We start from the raw sequence: 26,167 nt of genomic DNA, 5'->3' as shown, positions 1-26,167 counted from the left end.
GAAATAGTAGAAAATGTAACCGGATAATTTTTTCTCTTTTTTTTTTCCCCAAAATATCTTTATTTCTTGGCAAAAATTAATAAAAAGGGAAAAAAAAGTAAGGCACAGTGTAATTTACATTTAAAAAAAAAAAGATATTTTTACAGGTTCTTAATCCATTTCACTCGTTATCTTCTTTCCTCGGTTCTTCCTCTGCCTACCACCAACCAATTTAAACATTTCTCCTTATCGACTATTCCGCCGAGAACAAGCAAATTAAGGGCGGACGAAATTACAGTTTTGGAAGAAATCTTTTTTAACCATTGTGTTGGGCAAATCTTCACTTTGACAGTCAACAATTCGTCCGATAAGCTAAGAAAATAGTTAGTTTTCCAAACTTATCTAGACGGAACTCAAACTAAAGAGCAGCTCTCTAGACAAACGCAGATGACCGTACAGCTATCAGGACTGTGGTTACCCTGTCCGAAAATCCCCACTCACTGCATTCAACGCCGAACCTCTTCTGACCCAAACCCCAAACTTTCTCCTATAAAAACAGGTATCTCAGCCGCCGCTTCTCTCTCCTCGCCTCCACCCACCATCCAGGCAAGCTTATTTATTCCCAAAACTAATCCATGATTTCATGTTTTCCTTTTCTTTATAAGATTAAATTATTCCAAAACATTGCAGATTGTCGGTGGAAAAACTCCGAGGTGGCGTGAAAATGAGAGTGTCCATGACGCGGTTGAAGATAAAATTGACTGGGCTGAAATGGATGCTGATATTTACTACTGGACCAGGGCACTGCGTCCAGTCCAGGTACAAGTTGGTGCCTTGGTGGTTGTTTTATTTTGATTAAATTTCTGATGAGCCTTAAAATGATTTTTCCATTTTGGGCATTGGGTGTTTTGGCAAATGGTACAGTGGTATCCTGGTCATATTGCAAAAACAGAAAAAGAACTAAAAGAACAACTCAAGTTGATGGATGTTGTTATAGAAGTGCGAGATGCTAGAATTCCTTTGTCTACTACTCATCCACAGGTTAGCTTTTTTCTGTCATTTGGTTATTTTATTTCGTATTTGGCAGAATTACCGATTTACTTTTGGCTGCTTGTGTTAACTTGTTGTTTTTCTGAGTTTGCAATGAGCACAGATGGATTTATGGCTCGGTAATCGAAAGAGGGTTTTAGTTTTAAACAGAGAAGACATGATATCCACTGGAGATAGGAATGCTTGGGCAATGTATTTCTCAAGGCAGGGAATAAAGGTTGTCTTCTCGAATGGGCAACTTGGAATGGTATTCGAATAAGATATTCTATGTCGAGCTTTTTCTTTTGTAGTTTGAGCATTGGAAAGTAACTTATCTAAATTTGGCAAACACAGGGGACTATGAAGCTAGGTCGGTTGGCAAAGTCTTTAGCAGCAGGTGTAAATGTTAAACGCAGAGCCAAAGGACTCCTTCCTCGTCCGGTGAGTTTCACTGCATTGATAGCTTGCCTGTTTCTTCCTTCTTGAGTCGTGTCTTTGTTTCTTTGGTTCACTGCAGTTCGCAAGTGTTCTCTGTTGTTTATTTATATTTCTAAACTTTAATGTAAGTATGGATCAGGATTTTTTACAACTTTTATATGTCTAAGTACCAGTTTTGATGAGTTTTGAACAGGTAGTTAGCACTTATCGGAGTTGTATGAATTAGGTCTCTAGAAATGGTAGAATTGTTTAGATAATCTTTTTACGGGCCTATATCATTGGTCAGATTAGTTTTACTGTGGAAAGATATCAGCGCTGAACCCATATTAGAGCTTCATATTAAATGTTAATATACTTGATGCTTTTTATATTATCGTCCAGGTTCGAGCTGGAATAGTTGGGTATCCGAATGTTGGGAAATCATCTTTGATCAACCGTTTGCTGAAACGAAGATTGTGTCCAGCTGCTCCTAGACCTGGTGTTACAAGAGAACTGAAGTATGTTTTCTGGTGGTTTTTGTTTCTTTCCTGTTCTATAGATGTGAAACGGTTATGAAGGAGGGGAAGGGGTGAGGGTTTGAAAAAGCAGAGCATTATAAAAAAGTTTGAAAAGCTCTAATCTTGCACTGTGAAATCCTAAGAAATTCAGACTTTTGTCATTGTTGATAATATTGGTTTTCTTTTACAATTTTTCAATGGTTAGAGATTTTGTTTGAATTTTAATTCTATACTATAATGATTACTTTTCTTGGATAAATATCTATAAGAGTTTCAGAATTAAAGAGTTCTGGTACTTCATTCCATCTGAATAGAACAGCTTTTTCTTTTGTGGTGACAAAGCAAAATTTCCAAATTTCGTTTAAGCTTGGCATGATAAAGCAGCTTAGGAATTACTCATCTGTTTATCTCTTTTACTTCTTTGAAAGGTGGGTTCACTTTGGGAAAGATCTTGAGTTGCTGGACTCTCCTGGAATACTTCCAATGCGAATTAGTGATCAAGCAGCTGCAATAAAGCTTGCCATTTGTGATGACATTGGAGAGAGGTCCTATGATGTTGCTGATGTTGCAGCCATTCTTGTGCAGATATTAGCAAAGCTTCCAACAGTAGGTATGTAATTATGTATTATGCATAATGTTTTAGTCATTTAATGGCTTTTCTTTTCCCCATCTGTCAAGAAAGCACTCTAGTTTCAAAGCTAGGACTTCCTTGTCAAACTGAATTTTACTACACAATTTCAGTTTGCATCACATATTGCAAAGTAATAAACTGAAAGGCTGGTTAGCATTGGCATCTTTTATGTTAGTGAAAGAGAGTTGATAATAACTTGTGTGGTATAATTATATTGTTTAAAATTATGGATGGTGAGAACAAAGAACTACTAATTTTTGAGAAAAGTGGTTTACCTTTTTTTTTCTTGATGAAGATGGTGTAATGAACATTAAATACATGGGACTTTAAACGGCTGTGGGAAGCTGAACTGATGACGTTAGAGGATAAAAGAGGTCCAAAATCGGGACAGGGTATCTCAATAGGGTGCCATTTCACAGCATGACGACATACTTCTTTTTCCTTGTTCCTTTTTTCAGGAGGGATAAAGCGGATGCATTTTGCATATTTTTCCTCCCTCAAAGAATTTTGTGAATAAGCTGATGGTAGCCTTTCCTATGCCATATATAATGTGGATTTTAAGAAAAAGAAGGGAAAAAGATTGATTTTCAGTAAGTAAAAATCTTGTAGTTATTTTCTTCATAGACATCAACCCTGTACAAGGAGCTAGAGTAAGGGTTGGTAGTATTAAATTGTTTATTGAAACAGATAGATTGGGGGTGTATGTTTGTCCAAAACTGTTGCTTATTCTAGGCAGTGGAAACAGTGCACTATAAACAGTGTGGTATAAACAAGGGAATTTCTTGGTTGGTTAGTTGATAGCAATTCTTAATTGCAAAATTTTTAGTTCTTTACATTTTTCCTTGAGGCTCTTTCACAGTTTACAACAATTGATGACTGGATCTCAAGCTTCCAAATTTTAGCTGAAATCAGCTGCTGCTAACTAATTTTAGTTTTGTGCTTGCCAGGGATGGAAGCTCTTGAAAACCGCTACAAGGTCGATGTGGATGTTCAGTGTGGTAAAATGTACGACTTAATCTGGCTCATTGTAACTTGATAAAATGATCTGATGATCTGGAAAAGCTTCCTAAAGCCCAATCAGGAAGAATAAGCCAACCAAATGAATAAGCAACCCATGCCATAATAAGCAAACGAAAAGCTGTCATATGCACACTGAAAAAGGACATGATTTGGGTTTTATTAGGAAGCTTTCCATGGAGTTAAAAGCCACCCATACATTTCCTTTTTCATGAATTCCTGATTGATTTGGTTGTTCATTTTCTGAATTTCAGATTTATTGAGAAGGTAGCCCTTCGCTTGTTCAATGGGGATGTCCACCAAGCAGCATTCCGTGTCCTGTCTGATTTTCGGAAAGGGAAGTTTGGTTGGGTTGCACTGGAGAGACCTCCCAGATAATGATGTTCAATGTATGTCTTGACACCAGCTATTAGAAACAGACATCAGAAACTTACGGCATTTTGATGTGGGAAAAATGAGGTGCCATAGAGAGGATACAGCTTTATATTAGTGGAAATGATATTCTAACAGCATTGATTAAATAGAGGAGATGCTGCCGGTGACTTTGTGAATGGCCTAAAACTGCAAATTGAAAATATAGATTCATGTAGTGTAAGATTGGGTTTTCAATTTTGCAGCCTTTGCTATAATTTGTACTCTTTATCTCAATATGTATAGGAATTACAGTTTACATGTAAATTATTCCTCTCTAATCACAAGAACTCTCTATAGCACACTTTTTTTACAATTTACATGTAAAGATAAATTATTTATTTTCAAACAAAAATCCAAAAATAGGCCCAAACCTTAAGATAAGGCTGAAGCCCAAAAGAAAGCCCAGAACTGTTTAGGGCAAAATAAACCAGGGGCTAATTAATAATTTACATTGAAATCGAAAGCGTAAATGCTACGCACCTTTTGGCTCCCCAGTACCAAATAACAATTTTTGTTTTTAAGTAAAAAAAAAAAAACACTATAATTTCCCTCCAATTCCCGCATGCGCACTTCTGATTTTTCTGCTCACCAGTCTCATAATTTCTCTGCAGCACTCTTCACTATTAAAACAACCCCTCTCCCTATCTCACCCACTCTTTTTTCAATACCAAAACTTCCGAAACGAAAAAAAAAAAAAAGAAAAAAACAGAAGGTATTTAGTTCTCTCACTTAATCGAACTCATCTCTCTTTTTCCACTCTAGGGTTTCTTATTCTTCGTTTGTTTCTCGAGAAATTTGAAGTCTAGGGTTTTCATTTCTTCTATAGTTCTTTATTTTATATAAGGTTTTTTTCTCGTTCGTTTTATAGAATATCGAATTGCAAACAACTTAAAAACTGAGTGGATAAATATTGGATTTTTTTCTTTGGTTTCAGATTCTTGGTGAACCGGCTGCTGCAGGATCCAATTTCAAATTTTATTTGCTAAAAGCAGGTGTTATTACAGGTAAGGTAAGAAATTGAACGATTATTTAAATTTATGTATAAGCAATCTATTCTGAAACAAGTAATTTTGTGGATATTCATTTTAGGGTTTTCGAGCACTATTCTTTTTTTTTTTTTTTTGTGTTTCCCTTATAAACTATATCTTTTTTCCCATTATTTTCTCAGTTTTATTTGTTTAGTTGACGTTTAACTTCATTTCCATTTGATCTCATAACAAACTATGGCGTATTTCAGATATCTTTAGTTTATGCTTTTGATTGAAAATAATTGATAAGCAGTTTTTAGGTGTATTATTCCTACTGCTCAGAAGATGTTGGAGCTTGGGGAGAATTTTATTTATAATTATTATATTATATGGGGGCATTGTAAGACAAATACTGCATTTATTTGAAATAGACTTGCAATGACTTTTGGTATAAGTGATTTGCTCTATAATTAAAGAATTTGGGAAGAAGGATTGTATTATTATTACACCCCAGGCATGCCAAAGAACCTAAAGTCTCATTTTTTTGATTGGGTGATCGATCTGTTACCAGAAGCAAAGGTTTTAACATCTTTGCAAGATGTTTCAATTAAAAATTTTTATGGAACAAATATATAGTCAATCTAGAGTGATAACCAAGTTTGTATATTGGTTAGTTTCAAGCAAAAATGGTCAAGGGAACATAACATTATCAACTTTCCTCCAGAATTAGCATTGTCTTTAGTGTTGCCTTGTTTGGTCATTCCATCAAAATCCTGGCTTGTGGCATCTAGGATTTGCTACTCTGCTATCATTTGACAATGCTTATCCATTTGTCCAATCTTTTGATGGCCCCATTCTATCATCTACTAGTAACATTATTTTGGTAATTGCTTCTATTGAAGCAATCTTCGATGGAATTGATGCCTTGCTGCTTTAGTTACAATTAAATAAGATTGCTTCTGGTTATTTCTCGCAAAAGTTGCAAAAGTTGTTAGTAGTAATTGGCTAATAGATTATCATGTTAGATTTTCATAGCACAAACATGGTTGATGCTCATGAGAGATTGATTTGTAAATTAGAGTCTTTATAAGTGGAACAAAATTGTTGAGATCTTGATTTTTAAAATATATCCTTTCTATGCCCTTTTTAGGTATTGCAGTTAAACTTATGGTTTCATGATGTTGTACATTTACTTCTTGTAAGAATAGTTGCTTAATTAGCAGTCCTCCTTGATTGCTCATTTAATTTTTTGTTGCACCTATGGGTCCTTTATTTTTTCATTTCATCTTTATTAATTGTTTTGTTTCATTTAATATTACATGCACCTAAATTATATGTAGATGCTGTTCACATAAGAATTGTGTTTGCTAAGTGGGCTGTTAGCTTTAGGTTGTGGCATGAAAAATATTGAGCAATCAGCAGTTCAACTGGGATGATTATAATGCTACATTTCTGAAATTATGGTATATAATTTTGAGCAATGGTTACAAATCTCTTTGGCTATCAAATTCAAATGGTTAGCTAACTCGTACTTCATCCTGTTTATGCACTAACATTTATCATGGTTTTGTTATAATGTGTTTGCAATATGTAATGGTCCTAGGTTAATTAAACATGGAATCTGCAACACAAACTTTCCAACACCGTTCCCTGTCAGTGAAATTGTGGCCACCTAGTCATAGTACCAGGCTAATGCTTGTGGAGCGGATGACCAAGAATCTTACAACTCCATCCATTTTCTCTAGAAAGTATGGCCTACTAAGTAATGAAGAGGCTGAGGAGGATGCCAAGAAAATAGAAAAGATAGCTTTTGCTGCTGCAGATCAACACTACAAGAAGGAACCTGATGGTGATGGAAGTTCTGCAGTCCAAATATATGCCAAAGAATCCAGTAGGCTGATGCTGGAAGTTATTAAAAGAGGCCCTTCAGTAAAGGATGGAGGGATAGCAGATAAAACTACTGCTCTTCATGAAACTGTCTTTGATATATCTGGAGGTTGCCGGGCATTTATAGATGCAGGGGAGGCTGAGGACCTTTTAAAACCACTTAGGGAGCCAGGAAATTCCTACACTAGGATATGTTTTAGCAACAGAAGTTTTGGCTTGGATGCAGCAAATGTTGCTGCGCCCATCTTGTCATCCATTAAAGATCAATTAACAGAGGTAGACCTTTCAGATCTTATTGCTGGAAGGTCAGAGTCGGAAGCCCTTGAAGTCATGAATATTTTTTCTTCAGTCCTAGAAGGCTGTCACTTGAGGTACCTGAACTTGTCAAACAATGCCTTAGGTGAAAAGGGTGTCCGGGCATTTGGGGCACTTCTGAAATCACAAAATAATTTGGAGGAACTTTATTTGATGAATGATGGTATCTCAGAAGAAGCTGCACGAGCAGTTTCTGAGCTAATTCCTTCTACTGAGAAGCTGAAAGTTCTTCAGTTTCACAATAACATGACAGGGGACGAAGGTGCAATTGCTGTCTCTGAGATTGTGAGACGCTCCCATGCATTGGAGGATTTCCGGTGTTCTTCTACAAGAGTTGGCACTGATGGTGGTGTTGCTCTTGCTGAAGCACTAAAGACATGTATCCATTTAAAGAAGCTTGATCTGCGTGACAACATGTTTGGTGTGGAAGCTGGGGTTGCTTTGAGCAAGGCGCTCTCTCTGTTTTCTGATCTTACTGAGGTTTACCTCAGTTATTTGAACCTGGAGGATGAGGGGGCAGAGGCACTTGCCAATGCTATGAATGAGTCTGCACCTTCACTTGAAGTTTTGGAAATGGCTGGAAATGATATTACAGCCAAAGGTGCAGCTTCTTTAGCAGCCTGCATTGCATCAAAACAATTCCTCACAAAATTAAACCTGTCTGAGAATGAACTTAAGGATGAAGGTGCTATTTTGATTGGTAAGGCATTAGGAGAGGGTCATGGTCAGTTGAATGAAGTTGATATGAGCACAAATGCCATTAGGAGAGCTGGGGCACAGCTTTTGGCCCAGGTGGTTGTGAAAAAACCTGGATTTAAGTTGCTGAATATCAATGGAAATTTCATATCTGATGAAGGGATAGATGAGGTGAAGGAACTATTTAAAAGTTCTCCTGATATGCTTGGTCCTTTGGACGAGAATGATCCAGAAGGAGAAGATTTTGAGGAAGAGGAAGAGGAGAATTCAGAAAATGAGAATGAATTGGAATCCAAGCTCAAGGATCTCAAGATCGAGCAAGGAGAATAGTCATGCTATGTATGTATGCTGTTCTTGTGGCATTTGGCTGAAAATCATCTAAGGAGTCTTCTATTTTCATTTTGCTTATTACAAAATCTAGTCTAGCTGCAACAATAGTGTGGTAAGTCTACCCATTGTAGGTTAGGTTTGTGAAGACTAATTCCTCAAAGTCAGATATGGGAACATCCTGAGTTTAATAGTTGTAGCTCTTTTTATCTCGGAGCTGGATTTAGTTAAAACTTTTACTCAGAAGCGTACTTTTTGGACAGCATGTTATAATTCCTTTAGTTGTAGCTGTAATGTACTTGGAATACAGCAGTCATCTGCTTCAATGGTTTATTATGCAATTTTTTCTCAAATGCTTTCTGAGATTCTATATGAAATAGCAAGTAATGGTTAATTTAAGGCAGGTGTTACTTTCTCCCTAGCTTTATTTATTATGAAAAGAAATGAATATATAACGTAGAGCTGACATGCGAGGGGAAGAAACACAACCTACGCATCTCATTCAGCCTTGTACAATGGACTGGTACGAGTTTAAAATGCCACTTGCTTGTGGTTGATCAAACGGCCACTGGAACTTTAAGGGACTCCAGTATCTTATCATCTATCTCGAATTGCATAGGTTTCTTGTCTCGCCCGATCTTTACATACTCATCGAATCGCTCCTTCAAGTCTTCTGGAAGGTTTGTGGTGCCATTCCACCCTAATATGTCCTTTGCAGCTCTTGGTTCGGCATAAAAGTGCTGCACGGTAAAGGATGTGGTGATTATACTACAGTTTGCATCAGCCCTAGATCAGAAGTTAGACGACTGTATGGACTTCACATTAATCGGTGGACTCGAGATGAAGATAACCTAAGGTTTATATCAAACGGTTTCCCTTGTTGCAGTGAAATCAATTTTTTGCTTGAAAAACAGTATGCTCAGCTTAAGAAATTAATATCATTACCATATTACGAAAAGGAAAGGCTTTCTTTGAATCAATTCCAACAGCTTTTGGACCATAATGAACAATTTCAACTGGTAAGCCAGCAGCTTGAGCACATAATCTGGCAATTCCATCCAGAGTCACAGCACGGTCGCTCACACAATTGAATATATTACAAGATGCAGCTTCTGGTTTCTCAACAGCTAAAGTAAGCATATAGGACAAGTCCCTAACATGGGCGATGTTTGTAAGTTGCATTCCTGAACCAGGGATGGGCACTGGCCTCTTTCGAACAATTCCTGTTAAGAAACGTCATACACTTTTTAGGACATAAGAAACAAGGATAGCAAGTAAAACTGAGACAGAATGAAGCCTTAAAAGAATTTATGGCAATAGGAGTTCCGATCCATGTCAAAATATCTGATGGTGAAATTATTCTATGGATCATAAGAAGTTCAGAAGATTGCTTCACTTACGATCAAAGAACCACTCCTCACAGTCTTTGTTGTTTCCGGATCCAATCATGTATTGTGGCCGGAATATTGCCCAACTACTGAAAATTTCTGCAATGTATTTCTCAACTCCAACATGGCCAGCATCAGCTTTAACAACATCCTGCAATAATGAAGATTTTGCTTGAGTAGATCCCGTAATGTTAATCGTGCTTGTGGCATTAAAAACGCATTTGTATTATACCCCTTCAACATGAGGAGGCTCGTCAGTGGGCTTATAAATACCAGCACTGCTGATGTACAAGAATTGCTTCACTCCAGTGCTCTTTGCCCAATCTGCCACTGGCCTACGTGAGAAAATTGAAATTAGAATGAACTGCCTTTTTCTTTTTGCCATAAAACGAAATGATTTAAACTTTTTGCAGGTATACAATTTCTTACTTTCCTTCTCTTGAGTCTAATGATTGTTAATTTTTCTTTCCTATAAGATCTTGGTTCAATAGGTTTGCATGCCCGCCCGTGTGCACACACACTAATCTCTATATATGAAATTTGAGTCTCAATTTTGAAGGAAATCTAGTGCAAGAAACTGATTCAAAATTTGGATGCAAATTGTAAGAACAAATAAATATTTGGATCCAAGTATGACTCACAGAACGCTTAGAACTTGCCATATCTGCCAAGTCTATATAGCATATAATACATAATTGAAATGATCATAGGACTCCTAAATTAGGATGAGTTTCCGGAATTAACGCAACAAACCTCACGGTGTCCAAGTCCTTGCCATTGTTATCTAACACCACATCAAATGTTGCCCCTGCAACAACTTTCCCAACATTTGCCGGGTCTTCCCAGACCGTCTTCCCTCCAGCACTCACAATTTCCTATAAACATTCTCAAATCCCGTTCAAATTAATGAAAAGAAAAAGAAAAACTCCAAATTAGAAATCAATGATTACAAAAACCATAAAACAAGGGGTATTTTGATCTTACAGAGAATCTGTTGAACGGAGGCTTCTTCATTTTATCTGAGTCCTCTTCTCCAACGGTCAAGATGGTGACCTCATGGCCCGAACCCAGAAGCTCTTTTGCAAAGTAGAAACCAATAACCGCATGGCCGCCACTGTTTGTATTAACTATAAGGACCTTCTTCTTGCCAGCTCTGGCCCTGACAGTGAAGGAAGAGCATCTTCTAGAGCTTGTGGGATAGGCAAAGAAAGAAGGTGAAACGGAAAGAGAGGAAGAAGAAGAAGAGAGAAATGAGGAAGTGAAAAGAGACAAGCGTGGAAGAGGATGGAGAGAAGGTGAAGGAAGCTTGGAAGGTGGAGAAGAGAAGAGGAGAGAGGAGGATGAGGAAGCAAGAGCAGCCATTGACCGTTACTTTTTGTGCTTGTTTCAGAACCAGCAATCTTTTTCCTTTTTTTTTTTTTTTTTTGTTCTAGATAAAAGGTGACTGTGGGTCCCTACATTTGTTACAGTTATTTTCTCGGGTGATTTTAGAATTGTGGTTAAATGATATGCTAAACATGGAAATGGAAAATTAACTAATGTGATTTTTTAATGAGAATTAATTCAGGTACAGATTTATGTAACCAATGAGAATTAATTAAATCCCCACACCAACGTCAAATCGTCCTGCTGGACCTCCAAATCCATCAAGAAACCAGAGCCGTTCGATTCTCTACACGTTCATACTCGGCGCGTTGACAAACGAACTCTGATCTAATAAAAAAAGAGTAGACCAACTTTTTCAGGGAGATGACGGCAAAAAAATAAATTTGATATATCAGTCCCCGTCGGTGGCCTTTTTTAAATTCCCAGAATCAAGGACTCCCTCATAAAGGAGCCGTTACCCTTACCTACTCTGCTTCTTTCTCTCTTTTTGCTCTTCTCCGATATCTTCTTCAGTTGATACTTTATCTCCACCTCATCCCGCCAAGGTTCTTTCTCCTTTTCTACCCTTTTTCCCCCGTCTTCTCAGCTTTAATGGAGTGTTCTTTTTTTTTTTCACCCCTTCTTCTAATACATCTTTTTCTTTGGTTTGGATACATTAATAGGAGCCCAAAAGCTTGATGGCTTCTTCATCTCCTCTCTTCAGTCCAGCTTCAGACAAGCGTTTTTGGAGCACCCTGCCTACCCGGGTCGATGCACTCATCGATGATCGGAATGCCAAGATCTCCCTCTTACACAATGCTGATCCACCTTTGCCTCCACAGATTGTAAGTTTTCTTTATTCTTCAGCTTTTTGAAGCTAATTGCTATGCTATGAAAGTTGGCTTCCGGGATTGATGTTGAATTAACAAGGCTTTTGTTGTAATATTTTGGTCAGAGTTCAGGAGAATCGAACAGAGCTAAGCGATTGAAGGAGGATTCGTTGCTTATGCTAAGAGGGTTTGATTCCATCTCACGAAATCTTTCTTGGCTATCTAACAATCTAGATAACGCTCTTCAGTCATTTAAATCAATTCTACTTCAAATTTAAATCAAATCGCGCTTTAAATTATAATAATGAGATTAACTTTAGTTTTGTAGCTCTATAAGAAATTTGCAAACTTGCTGAAGTTACTGTTTTCTGTTTGCTCTGTTTTTAAGGAGCCCGAGAGTTAGCTAAACCTCCCACATTGAAAGATATATTTCATAGTAACCTGAAGAACTCAGAGGGTAAAGAGGAAGACCCAAAACAAAAATGAATAAAATTAGCTAAACCTCTCACATTGAAAGATATATTTCATGGTAACCAGAAGAACTCAGATGATAAAGAGGAAGAACCAAAACAAAAACGAATCGTAAAAAACATTAAGATAGGTCTGAAGAGGAAATTTGATTCCATTGAGTGCTCAGATGAGAATAAAGGAGATGATTCACAAAAGGAGAATGAGCAAAGCCACAAAAACAAGATCATGAAGAAAGTAAAAAATACCCTCTTTCTTTCTATTTTGCAGTTTGCAATTTCCATGGCAAACAAAGATGCTTCACTTGCCAGAGAGTTGAAGCCCATAAAATCTGATTTATGTTTTATGCAAGAGCGATGCGGTTTGCTTGGGGAAGAGAACAGAAGGATTCGAGATGGATTCACCGTGAGTATCTGACCTAAGGAAGATGATCTGATATTTTTTTTTTTTTTGAAGGAAATGATCTGGTAAGTTTTTTATTCAATTAAGTTGAAATTTTTTTTTCTTATTTAGCACATTGTCAAGTTCTGATCCAAATTTAAATTAATAACAGGTGAGGCTTCAATTGGAAGCACTTCTAGCAGAGAAATCCAGACTAACTAATGAAAATGCAAATCTGGCAGGGAAAACCAGTGCCTTCACCAACTAGTAGAGTACCATCAAGTGACCTCCCAAGATCTATCTGCATCGTATGAAGAACTGATAAAAAGGAATGTGCTTGGACTTTTCATCTCCGATTGTAGAAGAAGAAGAAGAAGAAGAAGAAGAAATCAATGGAGATTGTAATGATGCTGGCAGTAGAGGCACACAAACACCTGAAATGGATATCTTTAGCTTGCCCACGTCTCTTGATGAGTACTTTGATGAAAAAGCATTAGGTCACACGTAAACCATAAAAGTGAAGCAATAATTTTGTTAATTACTGTGTGCATTGTTCAGTTATGAGTTATAGGTTTCAATTGTAGTGTATATTTTGATTCCGCTTCTATCTGGAGTTTGAACTTCTCCTTAGGACGGGATATAGTTTGCTGTCACAAGAAAAATTTATGATGAATTTATTAAGATCTCAAATAATATAACTCCTGTCGTACATGCAGAGTTTTTACAGACTATTAGAAAAATTAACACGTACACGTAGAATATACACACAAAATAACACACAAAATAACAAGCTCAAATCAAGAATAAAAATACACAAATATATTTGTTTTGGTCCAACTCAAAATGGCATACTCCAAACTTAATTTATTATCAAATAAATCTTTATAATTGTGATACTTTTAGAATGATAAAAGTTTCCAAAAACTCCTTACTTAAAACTTAACTCAAAATCCAATTACACCATTTTAATAATCTACTTACCTAGCTACTCTCTTGTTGTTTAACTATTTGGGACTACCAAACCAAAACCAAAATATCTTATTTATAAGAGTGAAACCCCTTATACATTTACTAAACTCCTGATGTGGGATACAAGACAAACTCAAAAAACTTACTAACTTTCGATGTGGGAATATGAGATTCAATGCAAATCTTCCATTAACTTGAATCTCCAAATACTTCAATAGTATCTACGAAGCTAACACGCTTACTTTTTTTCTGTTCTTTCATCACAGGAATCCCAGCAACTGAGTCTTCATCAAGTATGTACAAATGATTTTTGACTTTATTCCCTTGTAGAATCACATTTCCATTCTTGTACATCTTCAACCAATCATTACTACTATAATATGTGTACCATCGAGAAGCTAACTCACCAAAAACAATCAAATTGTAATGATAACTTGGTACATACTGACAAAGCGTCCTAACAACACCATTGTGAGATCTAAGGCAAACACTCCCAATGTCTTGAATCTACACCTTTTCGTTATTGGCAACCATAATATCTCCATACTTTTCATTCTCATCCAACTCCATAAAACAACTCCTATAATTGCAAACATAAACTGTAGCAGCTGAATCTAAAATCCAACCTTTATCACCTTTTAAAGTTTGAGTCTCATCCACATAAGTCGTCAAAACAACATCATCATCATCATCAAACACGATGGCAGTAGTATCACTTTTTTCTTCATCTGATTTCTTCTCATCACTCGCCCTTTTGAAAACAACAATATCTCTTCTCAGCTTCCTGCAGCGCACTTGAATATATTCCTTTTCACCATAATAATAACATTTGATATCATTGTAATCCCTATCTATTGACTTAGATCTCTCTCTTGATCCATAAATTCTCTTTTGAGTCATCCTTCGATCAAAACCCTCTACAGCTAGTGTATTCTCCTCAGGTGATGAGTTTTGAGCTCCCATAAATCTTTTCGTTCTCATGTAACAAGACAGTCACATCATCTAACTTCAAAGTAGACATACCCACCAATAAAGTCTGAACTAAAGGCATATAAGATTTGGGTAAATATGACAACAAAATTAAAGCCTTATCTTCATCTTTTAACTTAACAATAAAAATTACCAACAATTAAAAAACTAATCTATTAAACTCATTCAGGTGATTATGAAGACTCGTATCTTCTTCTATCTTTAAAGAATACAGATCCATCTTTAAACATAATCTGTTAGTCAACGACTTCTATGCATAAATACCTCAAGCTTATCCCACAAAGTCTTCGGAGTACTCTCAATCAACACACTATACTTTACCTTTGGAGCTAGCGTCAATCTAATAGTACTAACAACTTTCTTCTGAATCCTATTTCAATACATTTTCATAGGCTTATTACTCTCTAATGTTTGATCAAACTCTTGTTGTACTAATAGATCTTGAATTGTACTTTATCATAACATAAAATTACTTTTTTCATTAAATAACAGAATCTCAAACTTAGACATATGTATACTAAACATACCTTCTTCAGACATCTTGAAACACTGCTTCACGATCTCTTGGGCCCACGAATTTTAAACCTTGAACCTCATTCTGATACCACTTGTTAGGGATTACCACAGCTCTGATACCACTTGTTAGGTCAAAAAACCTCAATCTAATCAAACCAACGAAATCATAATCAAGCAATTAATTAATCACATAAGAGATAATAATTTAATGTGATTCGATCCAACAGACTTATGTTCACGGATGAAAAAAAATATTCATTAGTTGTAGAGAATTACAAACATACAAATCAAATCATCAACTGCACTTAACAATCAATACTTATAAGATACTCTCAATCTTCTCCAATCCTATGAAATATTTTTAACCTAAACAAACACAAATCCTTATGCACTATTTCAACATAAACAAACACATACACATATATACCCATTCATCATACATATGTGGACACTCTCAATCTCTTCTAATCTACTCTCAAACATTGAAACATACACACCCATAAGACGTAAATCCATAGTACTCCTATAGGATGTCTATCCTACAAAATTCTGTAACTCTTTTACATCTTTTTCTCATGGCTAACACTATAAAGACTTCACTTATTTATAATCATACAAACTTACCTATTAAGAATTTATTTCCTCTTAGAATTCTTCTTTTGCAAGTCTTCTTGTCCATCAAGCAATATCTGATCAATCCCAAATAAATTTTTTATGAGATTTGAGTCATTATTCCTAACAATCTCCACATTGACTCAAATTCTATCAAATTAGCTGTCTTCATGCTAGACATGCTTGGCTCCACCTATAATGAAAGTCTCATAATATCTTATTTTATGTGTTTTTACGTTTCACGTAAACTGATCCTCAAAAATGAACTCGAACTTCTTCCTTTAATCGAGCTCTTCTAAGTTTACCTCTTCTCATGTCTCGAACCTCTATCTTTTTCCACGTCTTGAACCATGCTCTAATACCACTTGTTAGAAAAATCAACACGCACACACAGAACTCATACATAAAATAATAAGCTCAAATCAACAATAAAAATATACAAATATATTTATTCTGTTCAACTCAAAATAACCTACTCCAAACCTAATCCACTATCAAAATACTCTAATACCACTTGTTAGAAAAATCAACACGTACACGTAAAACTCACACACAAAATACCAAGCTCAAATCAATAATAAAAATACATAAATATATTTGTTTCGGTTCAACTCAAAATAGCTTACTTTAAATTTAATCTACTATCAAATAAATTTTTATAATTGTGTGAGACTTTTAGAATGAGAAAAATCTTCAAAAATTACTTACTTAAAATTTAACCAAAAACTTAATTACATCATTTTAATAGCCTACTCACCTAATTATTTTCTTTGTGTCTAATTATCTGGGATTATCAAATCAAAATTAAAATATCTTATTTATAAAGGTGAAACTCTTTATACTTTTATTAAACTCTTGACGTTAGATACAAGACAAACTCAAAAAATTTATTAATTTTCAACGTGAAATTATGAGATTCAAGATAAATTATAATAGATAACTCATTTTCTTTTTTCCTCCTAAAGCCACCATTGCATTAGAGGAGATAACATTGCTTTCCATCTGTTACTAATTATTTTAGCTACATTACAACTAAATCATGGTAGCTTCCCTGAACTATAACTGTTATTTCAAGAGTAGCAAATTGGAAGTGAGTTTTCGTTTACCGTGGCCCTAGGAGCCTTTCCTTGAAGCTTTTGAGCAAGGGGCCTAATACCCATTTTTCCTTTCACAAAGGGGTTGACGTCAGGGCTGGCAGTGAACTATTGGTGAGAACTAAATAGGGAAGTCACATCAACGCGGTTCTCTGGACGAGATAAAGGTAAGTAACTGCGGTTTAAGATTTATTTTAGACTCAGTCATAATCTGCCTTCACCGCTTCTTGGCATCTCGTCCGTTGATAGCTTATCTTTGACTCTTTGACATTCTGCGTGATATAGACCCCCCAGGACATGTTGACATTTGTAACGAGCTAATTCGTAAATGACATTGTAAGGGCCTAAAGGAGAGGCGGATTCACTTAGGGAGACGGGGTTCATCGGCATCTCCCATCACTCCTTTCCTTTTCCTCTCAAGGGACAGAGGATAAGAAGATAACGTATCTCTCGACAATCACCGATTCAATTCCTTCTCCTTTTCCTCCATAAGCAAAAACATACTAACGAGTCAGGAACCCACAAAAATTTCTTCTTTTTCTTTTGCAATTTCCATGATCCCTTTACTTTCCCTCCAGTCCCCTGCCTCTACCCCTACGCCTCTTTTCCTCTTCACCCAATCCCCTCCTTTGTCCTCTAGCTTCTCCAAATCCCCTCTCCGCCGCTTTCTTCCTCCAACAAAATCACCCCATTCCAACAACCCTTTCAACTCGACATCCCAACAACTTGGTCCCCAAGGCCCTCAAAACCAGCTGCCTCCCAGAACTCTATTCCCTGGCGGCTACAAGCGCCCCGAGATCAAGGTCCCAAATCTTGTTCTCCAGTTGGACCCCGAGGAAGTATTGGCTGACGACAATGCGCTTGATTTCATTGACAAGGCCGTGTCCAAATGGGTTGGTCTTGTAGTGCTCAATGGCGGCGAAGGAAGCGGCGGTTGGGTTTACGAAGCTGCCCGTTCTTTAAAGGCGGTCGTTAAAGACCTCGCTTATTTCTTGATCGCAGAGCGCGTTGATATTGCCGCCGCTGTCGATGCTAGTGGCGTGGTCCTCTCTGGTCAAGGTGGTTTTTGCCTTTTCTTTTTCTTCGAAAGTTTGCTTATTCAAGGTCATTTTCTTTTTATTGTTAGACTATTTAAGTAAGAATGGCCAAGGATAATGGAAATTTGATTCTTTTGAAAAACTTATCAAAGTAGTGAACTGTCATGCGCTGTTTTCAAAATTTAATCGACCCAACATTTAATGCTGTTAAAGTTGTCACTCATGTCAAATGCATTGATATCTATATCCAACATCGTTGTAATTGTTAACCGTAAATCCTTCCTTTGCAGGCCTTCCTGCCATCGTTGCAAGAAACACAATGATGGATTCGAAATCAGATTCAGTCTTTCTCCCTTTGGTTGCTAGGACTGTGCAAACTGCAAACGCTGCTTTAAATGCTTCGAGTTCTGAAGGTGTTGATTTTCTTATATATGATCTGGGTGAAGAAGAGCATATCGAAATGGCATTGAAGTCTGTTTATGAGAATGTGAAGATACCAGTCTTTATTGTAAATAATAGTTCACTAGCAGTTACATCTGAGGCATCGAAAATTCTCAAATCAGGTGCTAGTGGTTTAGTTTTGTCATTGGAAGATTTGAAGTTGTTTACTGATGATGTTCTGAGCCAGTTGGTTAACATTATATCTACAACAAATAACAAACCTCAGGATGAGAGCATTGATGAACTAAATATGGCGAATATCAAACATGATTCCCGCCAGAAAATGGGTATGGCTGGCTTTATTAAAGTGGAGGATAGAGAACAACAACTTATCGAGAAGGAGCGATCAGTGTTAATAGAAGCGACTGGTGATCTTTTTATTAAGTTTTGGTAGTTGAAGTTGTATTCCATATGGTTATGAGATTAGCAGTTGTTTTGTTATTTACTTTTTTTGGTCGAATCTTTATGGGTTTTAAATGACAGATGGAGGAGATTTCACTTCTTATTGATGCTGTTGCTCAAATTGATGAGCCCTTTCTACTGGCTATAGTGGTAATTGTGTGCTGAACTTCAACAAATTCTGGTAGCAGGGATATACATTGGTATTAGCTCTAAATTTCAAACGAATGCCTATCTCTTTATTTGAAAACATATAATGATACAATGACTATTTATCTTCTTTTCACATTTGATTTAAGGAATATTAAATTAGGGAATGCTTATGTTTTTGTCTTCAATCTCGGTCGATATGCTACCTCACATATCTCATCTGTTATCGCAGTGGCTTCAGGAAATGGATTCATATCTCATAGGCATTTAGATTCAATGGAATCTCACATGATCACTAGGATTCAACTCTGTTAACTTTGTTTTCCCTTTCTTCTAAGCTCCTGTCTTTTTATTTTTTTATTTTTTTTCAGAAAGCCATCACATCAGCCTCACTATCCAATGGTTTATAATTGTGGGTTTTTTAAGGTGTTACCGTTGTCTTTGTTGAGTATTTGAGTTTAATTCTTATTTAGTTTTATCTTCTTGCTGTTTTAGTGATAAAACAGTAATACTAGTTTTCTGTCACATTTCACGGAATATCCCTACTCAATTATCTTAGAATCTTCTATTAGCTTTGTTTCATTTCAGATGATATCGATTTGAATTAATTGATTAATTGTGTATTTTCATAGTATTTGTGCTTAGATTTTATCTTTCTTACTGTTTCGTTATGAATGTTCCCTAATCATAATTTTAAGATTGTGCAGTATATTTTCCATCTCTAAGACATTGACCTTATATTAAATCAATAAAATAAATATGTTCTGCCGAGAGGAATTAAACATTGTATGGAAATTGTTCATTCATTTATGCCATAGAGTTTTGCTTAATCCTGTTAAAGGTTTTGGCTTTGCCATGACTTATTCATCTTTGTTTTGGATTCTCAGGGTGAGTTTAATTCTGGTAAATCCACTGTCATTAATGCTCTTCTTGGGGAAAGATACCTCAAAGAGGGGGTTGTTCCTACGACTAATGAAATCACTTTCTTGCGCTATACTGAATTGGATGGCAAGGACCTGCAGCGTTGTGAAAGGCACCCAGATGGTCAATTAATACGTTATCTTCCTGCTCCGATTCTCAAGGAAGTGAGTCCTTTTGGCTTTTTCTGTTTTTGTACTCCTGAATTTAAGTTCAGAGATCCTCTGGCTATGTCAGTGGTTGGTTTCTCTGTACCTATTAATAATAATTCCTGTACATCTGCATTCATATGCATACAAGCATACTAAATGTTTGTTAGTTTAGAAGCATACATTTCATGCAGATAGTTGTTAGTTGATTCTTCAAAATTTTGATCCTTTCCTCCGTGTGTGTGTTCTTCATGTTCCTTTATGTTGCTGCTGAAATAAACTCTTCTCTATATGTTATAATTGTTAACCTTCTAAAGTTCCAGAATCTGTTTTTATGAGTTCTGCATGATTCTTGAATGTGACATGCAATTTTAATTGTGAATAACTTCATGAAGATTCTATATTTAGTTATTATATGGGGAATGAATCACTCGCATTTTTACTTACTTAATAAAAGAAAATCAGGCACAATTTTTCTAAGGCTAGGTTCTTAAAAGTGAGCTTGCAATCCAACTTACAAATGAAAACTTGAGATGTGTACTGAAAATAGGTTGAGCATGTTACATGAGCATCAATGAGAAAAAGGCATTATATTTAATGTTGCCTGATAGCTGATTAGCTTCTTTCTGTTGCCTGTTTTCTTTATTTTATTTGCTTTCCTGGAAATAGATCTGTATGCCGTTATATTTTATCACATGAACTAATTTTTAATAATTCCTTTTGAGAACAGATGAATATTGTTGATACACCAGGGACAAATGTTATTCTTCAAAGGCAACAATGCCTGACAGAGGAATTTGTGCCTCCTGCCAATTTGCTGTTTTTTGTTATTTCTGCTGATCGCCCATTAACTGAGAGTGAGGTATGATTAGTCGTGCATGTAATTTGTCATAGTATGTCTTTTTATTTATCTCCATTGCTTTTGTGAGACAATAAATCAAAACTATGTTGGCATTGAGTTCTGTACTCAATGCTGCTTGTCATGTAGGAACACGGTATTTAATACTATATGGAACTAGATAAGTTTTTCCATGATATGATAATGCCATACAAAAAGGTGTTCTATCATTTTGAAGTTCTATCAAGGGTATTTTCATTTGACCTCTAGGGAATATTTTTTGGACACTTTAACTCTCTCTTTCTTTGAAATTATTAGGAAATGAATCCAAAGGTTCATCAAGCAAAGGCATAACGCTAGTTGAGATATCAAAGAATAGCCTATGAATTACTAAGATTGTTTGGGAAATGTCATGTTGCCCATAGATGCTTTTGATTCGGCTTTACGAATATCAATCTTTTTTTTTTCTTGTTCACATTAATCTTTTTTAATTTCAGAAAGTTAATAAACATTAGCCAACTAAAATGGTTCAATTCATGATTTTGTGAGTTGATCCAATGTAGGTTGAATTCCTTTTGCACATGCTGTTCTTTGTCAGGTTGCTTTTCTTCGTTATGCTCAGCAGTGGAAGAAGAAAGTTGTGTTTGTGTTGAACAAAGCTGATCTTTATCAGAATGCCCAAGAGGTTTAATTTTCACCTCCCACTGATTATTGATGCCGCTATCAAGTCAGTTCATATATGTTGACCTACTAAGACACTTTTTGAGTATTTTATTAGTTATATTTGTTTATTGCAGCTAGAGGAGGCAATATTATTCATCAAAGAGAATACTCAAAAGTTGCTAAACACGGAAGATGTGACATTATATCCGGTGTCTGCACGATCTGTTCTTGAAGAAAAGCTTTCAGCTACTTCTGGTGTGGGAAAAGAATATAGAGAACTATCAGGATTTGGTTCAAATTGGAAAACCAGTAGCTTTTACAAGCTTGAAAACTTCTTGTATAGTTTTTTAGATGGATCAACTAGTACAGGAATGGAGAGAATGAAGCTCAAACTTGGAACACCAATTGCAATTGCAGAGCGAATACCTTCTTCCTGTGAAACTCTTAATAGAAAAGACTGCCAGTCTGCAGAGCAGGACTTGACTTCTGCAAATGAAATTGTTGATAGCGTGAAAGAGTATGTAACAAAGATGGGAAATGAAAGCATCTCTTGGAGAAGACGAACTTTGTCAATGGTATAATTTTAGAATTACTAACTTTTTGAGTCAGAGGCAAGTAGGTGACTTTGTTTCTTACATAATCTTGTCTTTATCTATATGGTTTATTCTTGGGTGTGGTATGGCAGATTGATGCTACAAAATTATGTATTCTGGAGCTCATAGAATCTACCCTACAGTTATCAAATCTTGATATTGTTGCCTCATATATTCTCAAGGGGGGATCGTCAGCCACAATGCCAGCCACTTCAAGGGTTCAAAATGACATACTTGGTCCTGCACTCATTGATGCACAAGTGAGTTAATGGCTCAGACCTCTTCATGATCTAGGTTGTATGGAAATCAGATGTCTATTTATAGTGTCAAGTTATAGGAGCCATAATTTAGCAGCTGCCAATTAACTTTCTTATGACTCCTGATTTATGGTATGTCATTGTATACAGAACTTGCTTGGAGATTATGTGACATGGTTACAATCAAATAATGCTTGTGAAGGAAGGCTTTATAAGGAATCTTTTGAGAAAAGATGGCCATCCCTTGCCTACTCAGACAAACAGTATCCTCTAGAGACCTATGAACTGTTGAGAAAGTTGGATCAACTCAGCTTGAGAGTGATAGAGAAATTCAGTGCCAGTGCTGCTTCCAAACTATATGAACGCAAAGTTCGCGAAGCGGTGAGAAGAATTCCTCAAAATAAATAAAACTTGTCCAAACTAATAAAGCAAGATATTGGTAGCAGGGCAGTAATCTCTATGATGTCTGCGATTTATTTGACAGAAAAACTCTAACAATATTAATATTGGAAGGGTGGCATGCAGGCATATTATAAAGAACTGTATTTCTCCTCTTTCTGCCTTTTGCTTGGTTTTGATGATAGTCATCATTGTCAGTGTATCATTATTTATCATACTAGGATGTTTAGGAAAGAAAAAAAAAAAAAGTTTGAAGCAACTTTTACTAAGAATGATTGTTTACTGTCCCTAGAAAAACTCCAGGCGGCCTAGTTTTCTTGTTTGGGCTACTGTGTGGTCCTGTTTTATCCTGAAAAGTTCATTTTTGCATTTTATGACAAAAATGAACTGGTCTTTATTTATGTAATTTTTGGGTTACCAGTAAGATTATAGTGACAGTTGTTCATAATTGAAAGTTGTTCGTAACTCTTTAAAGTGTCTGCTCTTTAATTGTTGCTATAGTTGTTTAATTTCCTTATTTTAAATTTTTATTTTTAAATATTCTTTTTGATATGATTCAATTGACCTGTATTGAAATGTTATTCTTTAACCTTAGTTCATGGGGACTTTTGGCGGACTTGGAGCGGCTGGTTTGTCTGCTTCACTTCTAATGTTTATATTACCTACCACTTTAGAAGATTTTCTTGCACTAGGCCTATGTTCTGCTGGGGGGTATGTATCTTCTTGAACTTGTACTTATTTCTTCTTGATTTAATAGTATTCTTCAGGCTGCATGTCTAAGTTTTCCTTAAAAAATTGGTAATCTGTGTGACTTGAGAGGTCTCTACTGTATTAGACCTGTTTGCCTTTATTTCCTACGTGACCTATTAACTGGGTCGCTAGATTTCGTTCTTGAAAGTATTGGCTGTTACTTTCTTTCCGGTTCTTTCCTATGTCAACTATAATAACTTGGTTGCAAGATTTCGTTCTGTATGTTGTTGGATTTTACATTCTTTTGACATTAATAAATAATTCGTTCAATCAGTTAATTGATTAAAAACTTTCATGATAGGTTTATAGCCATTTCAACTTTCCCAGGCCGTAGACAAGAAATGATAGAAAAGGTGAAAAAGACAGCTGATGCATTAGGACGAGAGCTTGAAGATGCAATGCAAAAGGATCTTCAAGAAACTACTGAGAATTTGGAAAAGTTTGTGACAATAATTGGGGAGCCTTATCGAGATGCGGCACGAAATAGATTGGACAAACTTCTAGAGATAAAAGATGAACTATCAAATGTGAGGGAAACGCTTCAAACGCTACAAGTCGAAATTCAGAACCTCCATGTGTTATGACATCCGATTTCATGGGTAGATTTGTTCCGGGCATTCTTCTTTCCTTTTGTAAAGGAGGCGAGGGGTCCCCTTAGTTCTTGGGGTCAAGTGTATTAATGAACAAGAAATTTTCAATAAATTTCCAACATCATGAACTGGCCAGCCAGCAGGTGTTAATTGTATGCGGCTGCAGACGTAGCTTGAAAGTAGAGAAGGCAATTTAACTTGAATCTGACAGATTTTTATTTGATCTTTTAGAGTCAAATTTTTTTTTTTAAATCGTATATCGGGTTGGATTGAATAATATAAAAAAAAATTTGAGATCGGATCGAGATTAAGTTTTAGACGTATTTAATTTTATTTGATCAAATATATTGTAAAAATTTATTTTTTAATTATTTATTTAATTTTATATTTATATTAAAAAAATTTGAGATCGGATCGGGATTAAGTTTTAAGCGTATTCGATTTTATTTGATCAGATATATATAAAAAATTATTTTTTAATTATATATTTAATTATATATTTATTTACATATATTTATATATTTAATTTTATATTTATATTAAAAAATAATATTTTATTAATTTTAGATAAAATCGGATCAGATATGATTTTATATAATATTAAATCAAATTTTGATATAAAAAAATAAAAAAAATTATCAAATCAAATTTAGATTATATATATATATATATAAAATCAGATCAAATTTAAGATAAATAAAAATTTATTTTGATTTGATCAGTTGCTATCACTACTTGTAAGCAGTGTTGCAGGTAAAGCATCTTATGCTGCTGTTGCTGCTACATTTTTTATTGGATGAGAGGTTTTAAGTAAAAGAATGGTGCATCTTCCAGGTAAATTTTCTATCTTTCAACCAGAATTTGATTAAAGATTATTCCTTTTGTCTCTTTTTTTTTCTTTTTTCTTTTTTGACCTGTGAAAGTCTTTCCTCTGACTTTGTGAGTTAATATTAAAATATTGACATCCATCCGTGAAATCTGAAATTAGTATTACCATAAGTGGCAACTGGCAACCGGCAACTCTCAACATCAACCTGTTGAGATACTAATTATTATTAGAGTAAAAATTATATATAAAATAAAAAACATGATTAAGACAAATAATGTAATATATTAGTATTAGTATAATTAATAATAGTGAGTGCCGGTTGGGATTCCAGCTCATTGGGTCAACTATGATTTCTACGTGCCATCCATAAAGTTGTCTTTAATTTTTGGTAAGTTGACGAGACAATGCTTTAGCCATTAATTAATCTAAGGGCATGTTTACCTGGTTTTAACTTTAATTTAATTGGCTGGCTTACTTTAAAAATTTATTTAAAAGATTAGTTCAGCTGTTAAGAAAACAGTTTTTTTTTATATCAATCAGTGTTTGATCTTTATAAAAAATAAATTTTAAAAGTAAAGTCTGAAGGTTTAATCTTTACAAAATATAATTAATCTGAGTGCTTGTTTACCTGGTTTTAACTTTAATTTAATCGGTTTACAAACTTTAAAAAATTATTTAAAAGATTAATTCAGTTAGTAAGAAAAAAAAATTTTTTTATGTCAACCAGTGTTTGCTCTTTATAAAAAATAATTTTAAAAGTAAAATCTTGAATGCACTAAACAAATGTAAAAGAGTATGCATTTAAGGATTAAAATCACCTTCGGAAAGAAAATTAAACAAATAAAATTTGAAAATATGTATGAATTTAAAAACGTCAAATATGGAAGAAAAAAGGGTGCTGAAATAGTTGCGTAAGCCATCAAATGAATTTGATTCCATTATCTTTCTTGGTATTCATGTTTGAAGTGTGAAGGGGACAAATAAACAAACGTACATGGACTTCAAAGAGGGAAAGAAACAGACGTAACTTTGTGGTATTTTCAATTGTGACCAATGGCCAATGGGGGCACGACCATGCAAAGAGGACCTTTTCCTTCAGTATTTAAGACTCTCTCTTTTTCGTTGGTTGGCTAACGTAAAAAGAAAAGAAACAGAAGTTAAAAAAAAATGGGAGATTTTGAAAGCAAATTCGATGGTTAGGGCAAAGAGTAAGTGTAATTGGCACATATTCTTGCCAGCCATCCCTAAAACCAAATTAAAACTATCCTAGAGCTGTAGCCTAGAACCACCAAGAATGCCTAAGCAACTCTACAGTCCTTCCCTTCCACTTCTCTTGATAAAAG

The 26,167-nt window shown here is 35.3% G+C and overlaps 4 protein-coding genes and 1 pseudogene across 10 annotated transcripts; 4 read left to right on the top strand and 1 right to left on the bottom strand.

Annotated features, from left to right (window-relative positions):
* The first annotated feature begins 152 nt into the window (after positions 1 to 152).
* Positions 153 to 4,318, top strand: EMB3129 (GTP-binding family protein). Of its 3 annotated transcripts, XR_016332327.1 has the most exons (10): positions 281 to 585; positions 670 to 798; positions 904 to 1,020; positions 1,133 to 1,276; positions 1,363 to 1,449; positions 1,828 to 1,943; positions 2,372 to 2,553; positions 3,033 to 3,164; positions 3,522 to 3,579; positions 3,846 to 3,926. XR_016332327.1 is itself a non-coding variant. In XM_022915369.2 (9 exons), exons 1-9 carry the CDS (start codon positions 427 to 429, stop codon positions 3,967 to 3,969), a joined length of 1,116 nt encoding a protein of 371 aa, XP_022771104.1. In that variant the 5' UTR covers positions 153 to 426; the 3' UTR covers positions 3,970 to 4,318. The 3 variants fall into 3 exon arrangements, 2 of the variants coding, with proteins under 2 accessions (XP_022771104.1, XP_022771105.1); XM_022915369.2 differs by lacking the exon at positions 3,033 to 3,164 and having other exon boundaries at positions 153 to 585; positions 3,846 to 4,318; XM_022915370.2 differs by lacking the exon at positions 3,033 to 3,164 and having other exon boundaries at positions 1,133 to 1,246; positions 3,846 to 4,207.
* A 226-nt stretch (positions 4,319 to 4,544) lies between these two features.
* On the top strand, positions 4,545 to 8,597 carry LOC111314224 (RAN GTPase-activating protein 1-like). Of its 4 annotated transcripts, none has more exons than XM_022915365.2 (3): positions 4,545 to 4,717; positions 4,940 to 5,014; positions 6,577 to 8,597. In XM_022915365.2, exon 3 carries the CDS (start codon positions 6,588 to 6,590, stop codon positions 8,199 to 8,201), a length of 1,614 nt encoding a protein of 537 aa, XP_022771100.2. In that variant the 5' UTR covers positions 4,545 to 4,717; positions 4,940 to 5,014; positions 6,577 to 6,587; the 3' UTR covers positions 8,202 to 8,597. The 4 variants fall into 4 exon arrangements, with proteins under 4 accessions (XP_022771100.2, XP_089608274.1, XP_022771101.2 ...); XM_089752148.1 differs by having other exon boundaries at positions 4,559 to 4,717; positions 4,940 to 5,009; XM_022915366.2 differs by lacking the exon at positions 4,545 to 4,717 and adding an exon at positions 4,720 to 4,849 and having other exon boundaries at positions 4,940 to 5,009.
* On the bottom strand, positions 8,589 to 11,036 carry LOC111314225 (chloroplast stem-loop binding protein of 41 kDa a, chloroplastic-like). The gene is made up of 6 exons (XM_022915368.2): positions 10,571 to 11,036; positions 10,340 to 10,461; positions 9,819 to 9,921; positions 9,599 to 9,737; positions 9,144 to 9,421; positions 8,589 to 8,938 (listed from the first exon to the last, which is right to left on the bottom strand). The coding sequence occupies exons 1-6, from the start codon at positions 10,946 to 10,948 to the stop codon at positions 8,756 to 8,758; spliced, it is 1,203 nt and encodes a 400-aa protein (XP_022771103.2). The 5' UTR covers positions 10,949 to 11,036; the 3' UTR covers positions 8,589 to 8,755.
* Positions 11,037 to 11,381: 345 nt separating this feature from the next.
* On the top strand, positions 11,382 to 13,235 carry LOC149512138 (uncharacterized; annotated as a pseudogene). Its single transcript, XR_016332328.1, has 5 exons — positions 11,382 to 11,517; positions 11,635 to 11,796; positions 11,907 to 12,027; positions 12,167 to 12,683; positions 12,802 to 13,235. The product of XR_016332328.1 is annotated as an uncharacterized LOC149512138 (transcript).
* Positions 13,236 to 17,178: 3,943 nt separating this feature from the next.
* Positions 17,179 to 24,218, top strand: LOC111314223 (putative transmembrane GTPase FZO-like, chloroplastic). Its single transcript, XM_022915363.2, has 12 exons — positions 17,179 to 17,870; positions 18,139 to 18,657; positions 18,690 to 18,715; positions 18,773 to 18,841; positions 19,726 to 19,923; positions 20,636 to 20,767; positions 21,342 to 21,428; positions 21,541 to 21,981; positions 22,092 to 22,259; positions 22,407 to 22,637; positions 23,251 to 23,366; positions 23,707 to 24,218. Exons 1-12 carry the CDS (start codon positions 17,366 to 17,368, stop codon positions 23,987 to 23,989), a joined length of 2,775 nt encoding a protein of 924 aa, XP_022771098.2. The 5' UTR covers positions 17,179 to 17,365; the 3' UTR covers positions 23,990 to 24,218.
* Positions 24,219 to 26,167: the final 1,949 nt, after the last annotated feature.

Source organism: Durio zibethinus, chromosome 23 (genome assembly GCF_047325235.1).
Source record: "Durio zibethinus cultivar Kanyao isolate XHJ-2024 chromosome 23, ASM4732523v1, whole genome shotgun sequence".
NCBI classification, from domain to species: domain Eukaryota; kingdom Viridiplantae; phylum Streptophyta; class Magnoliopsida; order Malvales; family Malvaceae; genus Durio; species Durio zibethinus.
Note: the sequence above shows the minus strand (reverse complement) of the source record. Positions and strands in the feature narration are given on the sequence as shown.

What these genes read in the sequence shown, in the direction of transcription:
- EMB3129 (XM_022915369.2), top strand. Translation starts at nt 427, where the DNA reads ATGACCGTACAGCTATCAGGACTGTGGTTACCCTGTCCGAAAATCCCC. An exon ending in CGCCTCCACCCACCATCCAG is followed by an intron (nt 586 to 669) that starts GCAAGCTTATTT and finishes AAAACATTGCAG; the next exon opens with ATTGTCGGTGGAAAAACTCC. An exon ending in AAGGACTCCTTCCTCGTCCG is followed by an intron (nt 1,450 to 1,827) that starts GTGAGTTTCACT and finishes ATTATCGTCCAG; the next exon opens with GTTCGAGCTGGAATAGTTGG.
- LOC111314224 (XM_022915365.2), top strand. Translation starts at nt 6,588, where the DNA reads ATGGAATCTGCAACACAAACTTTCCAACACCGTTCCCTGTCAGTGAAA.
- LOC111314225 (XM_022915368.2), bottom strand. Translation starts at nt 10,948, where the DNA reads ATGGCTGCTCTTGCTTCCTCATCCTCCTCTCTCCTCTTCTCTTCTCCA. An exon ending in CTCCGTTCAACAGATTCTCT is followed by an intron (nt 10,462 to 10,570) that starts GTAAGATCAAAA and finishes GAATGTTTATAG; the next exon opens with GAAATTGTGAGTGCTGGAGG. An exon ending in AAGGACTTGGACACCGTGAG is followed by an intron (nt 9,922 to 10,339) that starts GTTTGTTGCGTT and finishes TTTCTCACGTAG; the next exon opens with GCCAGTGGCAGATTGGGCAA.
- LOC111314223 (XM_022915363.2), top strand. Translation starts at nt 17,366, where the DNA reads ATGATCCCTTTACTTTCCCTCCAGTCCCCTGCCTCTACCCCTACGCCT. An exon ending in AGTGTTAATAGAAGCGACTG is followed by an intron (nt 18,658 to 18,689) that starts GTGATCTTTTTA and finishes TGGTAGTTGAAG; the next exon opens with TTGTATTCCATATGGTTATG. An exon ending in TCCATATGGTTATGAGATTA is followed by an intron (nt 18,716 to 18,772) that starts GCAGTTGTTTTG and finishes TTTAAATGACAG; the next exon opens with ATGGAGGAGATTTCACTTCT.